The 14,377-nt window shown below is 35.0% G+C and overlaps 1 protein-coding gene across 1 annotated transcript in view; it reads right to left on the reverse strand.

Annotated features, from left to right (window-relative positions):
* Positions 1 to 4,657: 4,657 nt before the first annotated feature.
* The window catches only part of LOC6054112 (transmembrane protein 26), a 44,390-nt gene continuing 34,670 nt past the window's right edge, over positions 4,658 to 14,377 (reverse strand). Inside the window, exons 6-7 of the mRNA XM_038265594.1 lie at positions 9,826 to 10,193; positions 4,658 to 4,721 (exon numbers count right to left, since the gene is read on the reverse strand). Coding sequence (XP_038121522.1) covers positions 9,848 to 10,193 — 346 coding nt within the window. The 3' untranslated portion in view covers positions 4,658 to 4,721; positions 9,826 to 9,847. The remainder of the gene's footprint in view (positions 4,722 to 9,825; positions 10,194 to 14,377) is intronic.

Genomic DNA, 14,377 nt, shown 5'->3' on the forward strand with positions numbered 1-14,377 from the left:
TTTTTCAATTGTTCAGCTAGATTTTTGGAACTTCTTACTATTTTTCTCAAATAGCCAAACTAATCACCTTTCTTTTGCGTCTAAGACAGCTTAAATTGGATGAAATGGCGCGGAGATATGATTTTTTGAAAAAAGTGGTTTTTGCGAAAAATGACGAAAATTGCCATTTTTCGGACCACCCTAATACGGCGTAGGTCACCCTAATGGCCAAACAAAAAAATACGGGTCTAATTATTTTGGCCGAGGAACCCCCAGAAAAATTTTGAGCCCGATTGGAGAACTTTTTTTTTGAATCGTGCTTTTTTTGTGGTGAATTGCTGTATTTTTTTTTTTGAACGTTTTACTGTTGAAAATGCATTTGAAAGTAGCAATTAAATTCGTAAGTTTCAACTGAGATTGTTGAAAACACCTTTACAAACATTTTTTAGTTGAAACAAAAACTAATAATTTTAACAAAAAATCAAATAGAAGCCTCCATGACAAGCTATTTGAACAAAATCAAGATACTTGTAAATTGTTTTTAAAACAGATAAGACTTCTATAACATTGCTGAAGAAAATAAAACTTTATAAACACCTTTCTTACTCATGAAAAGTATTTCATCTGAAACTCTACACAGTAATTTGAGATTCAGTTTCGAGTAATTAACATGTTTTGGTATCCATCCATGCAACTGGATAATGTTGGTTTAGGAAATATGATATTTGTTCATAAAAATTTACTTGATTACCCTTAACAATTTTAAACCTGCAAAAATGTCGATTGTAACAGCTAAATTCAAGCGAACGGCTGATATTTGTACACTAAAATAATGTAGATTATATTTTTGTAAATAAATACGGTTTTCTGATTTCAATTTCGAATAAATCCCGCATTTTCAAAAACTCGGTTAAAACTTAATTTTTAAAACGTTTAGCGATTTGAAACCTTTTAAATAGTTGTTTCTTGTCTTATTTTCCACATTTTGATGAGTAAATGATACATAATACGCATCATTTGACAAGCTTCCTGAACTGCTATGAAAATGTTTCCAATAAATGTTGAAGGGATTTAAAACAAAAAACTTAAAATAAATATATCTCAGAAATTTCTCGATGAAACATTCCGCTCTTAGAAGAATTGGAAAGGTGGGAAAATTTCCTATTAGACACATTTGAAAGTAGCGATGACTATTTTTTCTCCTTAAGGTTTCCCAGAAAACACGCCGTGTACCTGATTTGAGATCAAAATAATCTGTAGTGTTAATTTTATGTAACTTCTCCTTTAGGGTGGCCGTCTTACCCCCATCTCCCCTACTGTTAAATTTACTCAATCGGACAAAGTTTTCCCGACCCCTATTCGATTTGCATGAAACTTTGTCCTAAGGGATTACTTTTGTCCCTAATCATGGATCCGTTATTTTTGGATATTTCATGTCGGAAGGGTTTAAAATCTAAAAACTGCAACCAAACAACTAATAAAAAATAAAATTATTTTATTGGCCATGGCCAAAGACACCAAATCGATCACGAAATAAATATTTTCGGATACTGACTCACCATTTTTGTATGCACTGCTCACAAAATTTTATTAAAACTTGTATGGCTGAACCAATGACACAAAATGTCTTCTTTGGTCATATAAAAGGCCCCAAAAAGTTTGATCCTAATAAAAAATACAAATAAAATCCATTTCCAGATTCTGAGGAGCATGGTACAACTGCTGAAATTAAATTAGTTGCTAAAAGGATAAAAAAGAATTAGGTTTCCCCAAAATCTCCTTTCGTTTAATCCAGATTCATCATAAAACTGTGACTCTGATTCTGACATCCTCCCCCGCAATCGACATGTGAAATTGATACGGCCGGACAGTTCCTGGAAGTTATCAACGCGCGACTTATTATTATGACCGGGATGGTCAGTCAACGTCAGCGACAGTGCGTCACATTGACACGCGGGGAAGCCACGTGGAAACGGAAATAATTAGAGCCCGCTCATCTGAGTTTGGCAGAAAAATGTCAGTGACGTAATGGGGTTAATCAACTGTGGGAACACGAATGATTGATTTACGGATTCAGTTCCGTGAAGCTTCTTCAGATGTACAAACAGATAGCTAAATTTTGAGTTGGACACTTTTACTTCAACTGACTTTGCTCTGAAATCATCAATGATTTGATAGACTTTAACCCAACCAAGCGGAAAACAAACACACGCCCTCAAACATAATTCAGTCAAGCTCAAATATTTGTCGTTGACACGCGACTGACCCATCAAAGCATCAACGTTCCCGGAATAAACTTTCCCATTTTTTGATGAGATTTGGGATTTATCCGTGATGGACATATTTTATCGTTTCTGTTGCTTACTCGCTTGGTTTACGAACACCAAAGATGACCGCCGGAAATCTCATTTTCTTGGTTTACCATTATTCGATATTCGATTTGTGCCGAACACCCGAAGGAAACTGTCGCAAAAGCAATTCTCGCGGCAGAGGATTTGTTTGAACATCATGTATAAATCCATCGCGGCGAAGGAACGTAGTGACGGCGACATCTTGAACGAATTTAACGGAGGACGAGCGGTCTTTACAAATATATCATTGCAAGTAATTAACTCATCTCAACTCAACTCAACTCAACTCAACTCAACTCAACTCAACTCAACTCAACTCAACTCAACTCAACTCAACTCAACTCAACTCAACTCAACTCAACTCAACTCAACTCAACTCAACTCAACTCAACTCAACTCAACTCAACTCAACTCAACTCAACTCAACTCAACTCAACTCAACTCAACTCAACTCAACTCAACTCAACTCAACTCAACTCAACTCAACTCAACTCAACTCAACTCAACTCAACTCAACTCAACTCAACTCAACTCAACTCCAACTCAACTCAACTCAACTCAACTCAACTCAACTCAACTCAACTCAACTCAACTCAACTCAACTCAACTCAACTCCAACTCAACTCAACTCAACTCAACTCCAACTCAACTCAACTCAACTCCAACTCAACTCAACTCAACTCAACTCAACTCAACTCAACTCAACTCAACTCAACTCAACTCAACTCCAACTCAACTCAACTCAACTCAACTCAACTCAACTCAACTCAACTCAACTCAACTCAACTCAACTCAACTCAACTCAACTCAACTCAACTCAACTCAACTCAACTCAACTCAACTCAACTCAACTCAACTCAACTCAACTCAACTCAACTCAACTCAACTCAACTCAACTCAACTCAACTCAACTCAACTCCAACTCAACTCAACTCAACTCAACTCAACTCAACTCAACTCAACTCAACTCAACTCAACTCAACTCAACTCAACTCAACTCAACTCAACTCAACTCAACTCAACTCAACTCAACTCAACTCAACTCAACTCAACTCAACTCAACTCAACTCAACTCAACTCAACTCAACTCAACTCAACTCAACTCAACTCAACTCAACTCAACTCAACTCAACTCAACTCAACTCAACTCAACTCAACTCAACTCAACTCAACTCAACTCAACTCAACTCAACTCAACTCAACTCAACTCAACTCAACTCAACTCAACTCAACTCAACTCAACTCAACTCAACTCAACCATTTTACTCCAACTACCCCAATGAATAATCCTTGATCTTGGGGCTCATCACAGGATTGAGTGTGCTCAAGCATTTATGTCAAGATTGTTCGACCGCACGTCTTTCCCCCAATATGTCCCGTTCGCTATTTTTGGGCCGAATAATTGCCTCCATAAAGAGATCAACGCAGCTATTCACTCCACGATCTAGGGTAATTTGAAAGTTTTGGTCTTTTTACTGATTTTTTTTGTTTTCTAGCATAAATTTTAATACTACTCCATTTTGTATCTTTAAAAATCCTTCATGTTAAGTCACGGCATTGCCATCTCAAGTCAGATGCTTTCGAAAAGTTTTTCCAGCAAGAAAAAGCTCTTGAATAACCATCATTCCTTGCATTCTGGCGGCAAAGTACATAAAAGTACAACGACGGTCGTTACAGGCTTCGTGGAATTCCAACGTTTGGTAGGTTCCGGAGGAACGATGGTTTGAACAATTGGTAGTGACTGTGATGTTCGCCGAAACCCTGGTCCAACGATTCTGCGAAAGCAATCCCGCAGGGTACAATTTCATCCATTTTGCTGCGATGGTTTCGTAACGAACGTGAATAAAATTTCAACATTTTTTTACATTTCTTGGCGTGATTTTTAGGAATGTTACGGGGGTATTACTTTCTGGTGGAACTCTTGGCAATCCAACTCTTACTCACAAGTTCGCCTAAAAAGCATTCAGAATTCAAAAATGAAAACAAATGTCCCTGGTTATGTACAATTTATTTTAATTTTCCAAATCAAACACCAAACTGCGAGTGCCATTCCGGCAAGCACTCGACACAATAAAGAAAAGCTTTCAACCAACTGTGCTCAACCAGTAACGACGACGGTCGTGACGACTCTTGACGACTCCAACTTCCGTCCTTTCGACAATAGTTCTGCCACGTTCTGCCGTGGTCAGCCCGCCAAAAGAAGCCATGAATTGGATGTGTCAACAAGCTGCCAACCAAACTTCGTTCTTTCCAAAGGCCGCCAAAAAGTAGCGAAGATGATGATGATGATGGTTATCAACAACGTCGTTGGCGTTACAACATTTCTTCCTTCGTGGCCTTAAAAATTGCACCCGCTTTCGGTGAAACGGTGCTCCAAGTTGTAGGGGTTAGCTGGAAAGAGAGTTTACTTTTTATTTTTCTTATTTTATTTTTTATATCGAAGTTTTATTTTAGTTTTTTTGTTATTTTAACAAAAGAAACAATCAAAAATAATTTGAAATGAATAAAGGCCGAACGGGAAATGGCAACAGATCCTGAACTGGAATACATTTGTAAATAATTTCAAATAGTAAAAAAATGCGACATAAACAATATTTTTCATAAAACTGAAAAAATCAATGGGAACAGAAATGAAAAAAAAACTCAAAACAATCTAAAACACCTTTTTCTGCATTGAGCTTACATTGAGCTTATTTGAGCTTGTTCAAAAATATGTTGAACATTTATGAAATTACAATGGTAAGAGCGCAAAAGTTTTCACAAAAAAAAATGTCGCCAATACTTTAGAATTTTGGAAACTTATGATTGCAAAACAACTAGACAGGTGTATAATGCATTCAAATGTTGAAACCGTGTGGCTTGTTATTTTATTTTCTAACTTTTTTATATTTTGAAATTTTGAGCGAAATCGGTTGAGATTAACCCATTGATACCTGAGCCTGAAGTTGGCGAAAAATATGTTTTTCATACAAAAATTACATTTTTAAATCGCTTTTTCAGGATCCAGTTTAACAGCTTTGGTATGTTGTAGAGCTATAAATTTTCAATGAGAATCCCACTTTTGGAAATATTTAGATGGAAGTAGTGCACCGTGCAGACCAACCGGTTGAAAATTGTGTTTTTCAAACGTTTTTCCAATTTTTCCCATACAATTTCACCCTCGAGTATCAATGAGTGAATGTTGACCAATTTTGCTCATATTTGGCCCAGAATCTTAAAATAGCTGAAGGAACAATAATCTGCTTGTGAAGCGAGGTTTTCAAAAAAAGTCCCATATTCTGGGCACCCTAATGTCCAACTTACACGGACGCCAAAGCCTCCCAAAAAGTTGGAACGGTAACATCAACTTGCTGGTTTTAGGGCATAACTCAAGATGGATTTGGTTTTCAGTATTTTTTTTGTGTGAGTTTTTCCATTCTTTCAGACATGAACAGTTCTTTAGAAGTCTTCTGTGATTTTTAAATATTCAATTCGGATTTTGAAAATTCTTTCAAATAGGACTTCCGTGTTTAGGTTTCTTTTTTAGTTTGAGTTCAAAAATATTTTTAATTTTTATATTCGATTCTACATCAAACCAACAGAATCCCGATTTAAAGTGCTCTGATTTGGCTTCTAAATGAGTTCTACAGCAGTTTTTTTTTTGTTGAAAAAATTACGTAAATCGTGCTCATGATAGCATGATTAATTTTCTAATACGTTTTGCCTTTATCTTCTGACAGATTAAGCCTCGCATGCAAAACAAATCTAAACTTACAAGATGGCGACTTCCTGACAAACCCCTGGTTGTAACAAAGTCAAAGTAAATTTTCGCTTCCATCTTTAGATTCAAAATTTAGGGACAGATTTTCTGACTAAATGATGGGCTTCATCCATAAAGTACGTCACGCTAAAATCGGCCAATCGGCCCCCTTTGTCACGCTTTTCCAATACTTATACCATGCAATGTCACACTTGCACGGACCCCCCCCCCCTCCCCCCTAGAGCGTGACATACTTTATGGATGACGCCATGGTAGAAAATCCGATCTATAGAGTAAATAATTTCTAAATTTTAAAAGTGTTCTTTTTTGATCTCACTAGGTTTTTGGCCAAATTTTCCCAAGCGATAAATGAAAAAGAAATAGTTGCAAGGAACATCAAATCTCTATGAACCAGTAAGTCACACAAGATGTAAAATTGTTTTTTACCGAAAAATTGAAATGAAATGAATTGAAAAAAATCAGTGTTTTTTTGGTTTGATATTTTAAACTTACAAATAACTTTTTCAAAAAAAAAAAATAATGGCCATGAATTTCGACTATTTTGTTAATACCCTCTACTGCCCATTTTTTCGATTTTTTTTCCCGTGTTCAGGAGGTCATTTTGAGCAACTTTTGTTAACGAAAAAATACTTCTCTTGTTTTCTGTTTTTTTTTGTTTAATTTTTAGTTACTTAATTTGCATTTATGTTGTTTATTTTATGCTTGTTTTTGGTAGTATTTATCCTATTTTATCAGCGCGTATCATTTTACAGTCACTTTTTCAATTTTCTGCATGTTTTTCACATTTTCTTCTATAAAATGGCACCATTATCATTTAAATTGTAAAAAAAAAAATCTTAGAGGCATAGTCTGGGAAAATACAATAATTACTGCATATTTATTTTTATATATATATTAAAAAAAAAATAGTGAAAAGACACTGCCTAAGTTTACCCCTAAAAACATTGGCAAAGTCACATGAAATAAGTAAAACTTCCAACCCCAAAAACTTTCCAATGGTTTTAAAGATCAAGAATTGGTTGAAAAATAGTAATTTATGCAACAAGTTGCAAAAAGAGGATTTTTTCAGCACGAGTCGTACATTTATCCAACGAGGTTCACCGAGTTGGATAAATACGAAGAGTGCTGAAAAAATCAAGTTTTGCAACGAGTTCCATACAACATTTTTTGCAATTCCTAAAAACACACACTGAGTGAAATTTTATGCCAAATTTTCATGTATTTTGTCAATAAATCGTTTAAATCAAAAAAAAAAAATGTTGAAAAGTGTTGCTATTCGATTCTGTTATTTTTGGTACAGAAAAGTAGGCTATTTCGTCGTTCAAGAATGACAGGAAAAGAAAGTAGTTTCACGACGGAATTGCAAATGGATTTTTGGCGATTTTTTAAATCGAAGCCCGTCTATAGGCGGGGTTGGATTGTATAGGGTTAATCAAAAGCAGGCACAAAAAAAATAAAAAAAGGTACAAAAAAAATTTTTTTGCAATTCCGTCGTGAAACTACTTACTTTTCCTGTCATTCTTGAACGACGAAATAGCCTACTTTTCTGTACCAAAAATAACAGAATCGAATAGCAACACTTTTAAAAATATATGCTGAAAAGTTATACTTTTCAAAACACTCAAATGGGTGCTAAAAGTTAAACTTTTCAGCACTTGTTTCGAAAGTAACACTTTTCACAATTTTTATTTAAACGATTTATTGACAAAATACATGAAAATTTGAATAAAATTTCACTCAGTGTGTTTTTGGAATTGCAAAATGTTGTATGGAACTCGTTTGCAGCACTTTCGTATTTATCCTCGGTGAACCTCGTTGGATTAATGTACGGCTCGCGCTGAAAAAATCCTCTTTTTGCAACTTGTTGCATAATAGTAGTTTATACAACAAGTTGCAAAAAGAGGATTTTTTCAGCACGAGTCGTACATTTATCCAACGAGGTTCACCGAGTTGGATAAATACGAAGAGTGCTGAAAAAATTAAGTTTTGCAACGAGTTCCATACAATATTTTTTGCAATTCCAAAAAACACACACTGAGTGAAATTTTATGTCAAATTTTCATGTATTTTGTCAATAAATCGTTTAGATCGAAAAAAAAAAATGTTGAAAAGTGTCTTTTCGAAACAAGTGCTGAAAAGTTCAACTTTTCAGCACCCATTTCAATGCTGAAAAGTAGAATTTTTCAGCATTTATTTTCAAAAGTGTTGCTATTCGATTCTGTTATTTTTGGTACAGAAAAGTAGGCTATTTCGTCGTTCAAGAATGACAGGAAAAGTAAGTAGATTCACGACGGAATTGCAAAAACTACTATTACAAGCCATAGTTTCAACACATTAATGAAAAAAGGGTTACAAAATGCTTTATACACCTGTCCAGTTGTGTTTAAATCACTAGTGTTCACGACCATTTTTTTTTTAGCGAAAAAAAGTTTTTGCAGTGCTGTATAACAAAATTGCATTTAAATTCAATAGATCTAAAAATTAATCACCAATCAATCAATCTTCAATCGATCAATAATCATTAAAATCAATCATTTAAATTCAATAGATCTAGGGGTTTTTACTGGAAAGGTCCTATAAGCTTATGTAACACAATAGTTTATAGGACCTTTAAAAAACTCTAGATTTTTTATTCCAGCCTAAATATGATGATCCATGCAGAAAAAATCATTTTAGATTACTTTCAGTTGATTCGACGACTATTTACACTTAAAATTTGTTTTTTTAAGAAAAATATTTGAAGGCCTTATTGATCTCCAAAAAATGTTAAAAGAATATATTGACGGCAAAAACATACTCAATATCTTCTTTGAAAATAAAAAAATAATTATAACCCAAAACCTTCAAAAACAATAATGTTTAAATAAAAATAATTATTTCTAAGTGTCACAAACATTTGAGAACTCCAACGCAAATTCAATTTATTGTTGGTTTTGCTGCCTTCCTTCCTGCACTTTTCCAAAACCTCAGCAACAATAGAACAAAAGAAAACAATTAGAATTTACTTTTATTTTTTTTTTCAATTATTGTAAACGATCAATTCGTTCATTATGTATCAAAGGTTTTTTTTAATAAAATAAAAGTAAATTTAATGATGTGAATTTCGAAAATTTAGCTTGCAATTTTAAATATATTAATCTTTTTTTATTCAGGACATTCAATTAATTTGTTGAAAAAAAATCATAGAAACTTTCAAAAAATATTTTGGAAAAATAGAAAATTGTCATGCAAGAAAATCAATAACTGAGTTATTAGTTTCATTGCAGGATCAATTTCATCAATTTGCAAGAGTTTTCGAGGGCCAAATGAAATGGCCACGCGGGCCAGCCTCATTTTGTCATCAACAATATCTAAAGCTGTTTTCTCATAACTGGTAAATTTGCCCAATCCACTTTTTGTGTGAAAAATTGAAAAAATAAGTAGTTTTACTTGAGAGTGCAACAATTTATTCATCATGACTTGCAACCTCGCCAAAGATCCAAAATCAGCTAGAAAAATTGTTCTCAAGATATTGATTTTCTAATTTTTGATAGCATTTTTGTGTGAACATCTTCGAAAATAATATAAAGATTTTTATGGGCAAATAAATGCTGCAAATCAGAACCAATGGATAGAAAAAAGTGATCGAATTAAAAAATTTAAGTTGAAGTCACCCTAATTTAATTAACGACAATAATTGTTATTAAGAGTCTAACAGCATTACTCATTTCTTAAAGCAATCCCGCATTTCCCTACCATAAAAAAAGTCCATTTGCCTTCACTCGTAAGAACCGGAAGTCGACGCCGTACTCGACGCATCATCATCATCATCCTCCCCGTCCGGTAGCGGGGGTGGTGGCGGTGGAAGCGGATGTGCTCGTTTTGTCCGGGAAGCACTTGTCGTCTTGTTGCTGCCACTGCCGGTGGTCTTTCGCTTCTCGTGGATGATTTCAAACTCGCTGGTATCGTTTTCATCGTCTTCGTCACCCAAGTTGCCCTTTCCACGGCCGACGTCTTCTTCATCCTTGAGGTTGATGTCTTCGTCTTCCTCCTCGCAGTGGTCGTCGTTCTTCCGTTTCCGGTTGCTGGCTCGCTGGTGAGTGTCGGCGTGTCGAGACTGCTTCCTGGTGAGCAAAGAGATAGAAAGAGTGTGAAATTAGCAACATCAAGAAAAGAAAAGAAACCCACGTTTTGCGTTAAATAAACCAAACCGAATCGATTGAGGGTGGTGGTCGAAGTTGGGGTATTTGCTCAAATCTTGCCACAAGCAGCACGAAACAGACAGAGCAGATTTTTGTTTCGGGACAACTCAGCGAAAGACGGGAAGTAATTTCGTGTCGAACGAAACAAAAAAAGAAGCAAGGCACCGAACCGGAAATGAAAACGATGTGATGGCCGGGATTTGTGGGCTGAAATTGATGTCTGTAGGGATTATGGGTTGCAGGATTGAATATGTAATAAATTATTAAATGAGTATTTATTATAACATTGATATAAATCATAAATAATAGTTAAGAGCGCAACAAAAAGTGCGCACCTTCATGAATATTGCCTTGTTAGCTGATTGCGGATGGAGCGCGAGAGCGCGCTAGCGAGCTGCGAGAGAGAACAACAAGCGAGAAAACAACGAGATGCGCGCGGCTGGCGAAAGAGAGAATGAAGATTGTCAAATCAGTTTTGTGGTTAATTTCTGTGGAATAAGACGTGTTGTTTGTTAATTGCAAAATATCTGTGTTTTTATTATAAAAGAAAGTCCCCGATCACGACAATGGCACAGTCCGGTAAGTCGAACCATTTGATTCATGAAAGATCATTTGTTTTGCTTGAATTGTTGTGTTGTGAAATCCAACAGTTTTGTTTACCTGCCAGGATGCAGGTCCAAAGTTTCGCTTTGTTGTTTTGCCTGTGTTTTGAAACAGGTAGATGTTTGCTTGAACTTGTTATTTGAAATTGATAAAAGGCATAAAACTATCTGCGATAATTGACGGTCTTGAATTTAATGAATGATTTGCTTGTTGTTGTGATATTGGGAATGAATGTTTTGTTTTGAAGTAGTAAGTTTGGCTTTTCGTTGTGATAATTGAAAACCAATGTTTTATTCTAAGTTAATGATGGAATTTGAAGGCAAATAATTTGCTCGAAATTTGATTGTTTTTGTTCAATCACATTTTTGCTTTAGATTTGATTGTTGTTGTTTTGATTGACGACCAATGTTTTGTTTTAATTTGATGCAAAGTTTAATTGTTGTTGTGGAAATTGAACTCCAATGTTTTGTTACGAATTAGACTTCAATTTTTTCCTTATTTTTGTGATTGATGAAAATCAATATTTTGTTTATAATTTGACAAAAGATTTGACAAGATTGTGGAAATTGAAAATCAATATTTCTTTTTGAATTTGATGGAGGATTAGTTTGCGATTGAAGGTATATAATTTGTTTTTAATTTAGTTGTTGTTTTGGTAATTGAAATCAAATTTGTTGTTTGAATTTTATAGTTGTTATTATAATTGACGACCAATGTTTTGTTTTGAATTTGATGCAAAATTTGATTGTTATGGATTGTTGTTATTATTGATGATCATTATTTTTATTTTGGATTGGATGCTGGTTATTTTGGTAATTGAAGACCAATGTTTATTTTTGAATAAGATAAATATTTGCTTCTTGTTAGTTTTGTTTTAAATTTAATGAAAGATATGCTTGTTGTGGCAATAACTTGATGCAAAGTCCAATAAAATCACAAATTACAAAATTTACAGGTTTAATTTTGATTGAAAGAGTTGATTGTTGATGAGGGAATTAAAGACCAATGTTTTGTTATGATAAGATGACAAATTTGCTTATTTTTGCGATAAATGAAAACCAATATTTTGTTTCGATTAAGATACGAGGTTTGATTGATATTGTGGTAATCGAAAACCAGTTATTATTTTGAATATGATGATAGATTTGCTTTTTGTTGTGGCAATCGAAGGCCAAGATTTGTTTTCAGAATTTGAGTTTTGTTATTATAGAAACGTATTTTTTTGGGTTTTAAATTTCATGCAATATTTGATTGTGGTTTTATGATGGGCAATTTTGAGTTTTAAATTTGACGCAATATTTGATTGTTCATATGGTAATTGATGACCAATGTTTTGTTTTGAAGTTGATGCTAAATTTGATTATTAATTTTATGGTTAATGAAAAAATGTATAGTTCTCATTTGAATGAAGATTTGATTGTTGTTATTATTGACGATAAATTTTTTGATGTGAATTTGATGCAATATTAGATTGTTGTTTGATGCTGTGGAAATTGAAAACTATCGTTTTAGAAATCTAATGAAAATTTTATAGATTTATGCAGAAATTGACAATCAATATTTTGCTTTGAAATTTGATTTGAGCAACGTTTTTTGCCGTTATAATTCATTAGTCATAGTTAATTTTGAAGTCTCTTCTGTGTTGGAGCCTGACAGACCTCTGCGATGGTAGTCAGAAAAAAAGTCTCCTCTGTGTTGGAGCCTGACAGACCTCTGCGATGGTAGTCAGAAAAAAGTCTCCTCTGTGTTGGAGCCTGACAGACCTCTGCGATGGTAGTCAGAAAAAAGTCTCCTCTGTGTTGGAGCCTGACAGACCTCTGCGATGGTAGTCAGAAAAAAAGTCTCCTCTGTGTTGGAGCCTGACAGACCTCTGCGATGGTAGTCAGAAAAAAGTCTCCTCTGTGTTGGAGCCTGACAGACCTCTGCGATGGTAGTCAGAAAAAAAGTCTCCTCTGTGTTGGAGCCTGACAGACCTCTGCGAGGGTAGTCAGAAAAAAGTCTCCTCTGTGTTGGAGCCTGACAGACCTCTGCGATGGTAGTCAGAAAAAAGTCTCCTCTGTGTTGGAGCCTGACAGACCTCTGCGATGGTAGTCAGAAAAAAGTCTCCTCTGTGTTGGAGCCTGACAGACCTCTGCGATGGTAGTCAGAAAAAGTCTCCTCTGTGTTGGAGCCTGACAGACCTCTGCGATGGTAGTCAGAAAAAAGTCTCCTCTGTGTTGGAGCCTGACAGACCTCTGCGATGGTAGTCAGAAAAAAGTCTCCTCTGTGTTGGAGCCTGACAGACCTCTGCGATGGTAGTCAGAAAAAAGTCTCCTCTGTGTTGGAGCCTGACAGACCTCTGCGATGGTAGTCAGAAAAAAGTCTCCTCTGTGTTGGAGCCTGACAGACCTCTGCGATGGTAGTCAGAAAAAGTCTCCTCTGTGTTGGAGCCTGACAGACCTCTGCGATGGTAGTCAGAAAAAAGTCTCCTCTGTGTTGGAGCCTGACAGACCTCTGCGATGGTAGTCAGAAAAAAGTCTCCTCTGTGTTGGAGCCTGACAGACCTCTGCGATGGTAGTCAGAAAAAAGTCTCCTCTGTGTTGGAGCCTGACAGACTTCTGCGATGGTAGTCAGAAAAAAAAGTCTCCTCTGTGTTGGAGCCTGACAGACCTCTGCGATGGTAGTCAGAAAAAAAAGTCTCCTCTGTGTTGGATTCTGACAGACTTCTGCGATGGTAGTCAGAAAAAAAGTCTTCTCTGTGTTAGAGCCTGACAGACAGACCTCTGTGGTAGTCAGATCAAAAAAATGAATAATCTGTGCTGGAGTTCTTTGCGAAAGCAGTCAGATAACAATCTCCTCGATAAAGGAACCCGACAGACTTTTGCGATGATTTTTTTTAAATAACTTCGCAGAAGGAGCCTTATGGATTTTAGAAATATATTGTTCAGCAAATCTTTTCATTCAATTAAGGACCGTCTTTAACATCACAAAAGAAATTGATATAAGAAAATGAATAAATAAATTTAAATGTGAAAGTGAGCACTTTTGGTATCCACAAATAAAGCAATATGTATTTTGGCGTTATGTCTGTGAACTACCTAAAAAATGATTTTAAATTCATCGAATAGGACTAAAACGGTTGTCACTTTATCTAACACTGGAGTTGTCCTCTCTTGAAAGATAAACCTCTAAATTGAAAGACGTTAATGATTAAGTATTCCATATTGATAGTAGTTATGGTTAATTGTTACTTAAATCGATTTACTCAGCTGTGATACAAAAGTTGCTTGAAACCCAACATTATTTCACAGGGAAGTAAAAATTTAAGTAATCGTTAACATGAACATTACATTATTAGTTAAAAAAGGTAAAATAATTCACTTAATAATTAATTTGATGCATTTTTAAATAATAAATAAAGGAATGATCAATCATCAGAAATTCTTAAAATATAATTTAAAGTGTGAGAGCGTTGCGTCACAAGAGAAAATAATACAAATATTTAAATATTAATTTTGAATTTG

The sequence above is a fragment of the Culex quinquefasciatus genome, chromosome 3 (assembly GCF_015732765.1).
Source record: "Culex quinquefasciatus strain JHB chromosome 3, VPISU_Cqui_1.0_pri_paternal, whole genome shotgun sequence".
Taxonomy (NCBI): Eukaryota; Metazoa; Arthropoda; class Insecta; order Diptera; family Culicidae; genus Culex; species Culex quinquefasciatus.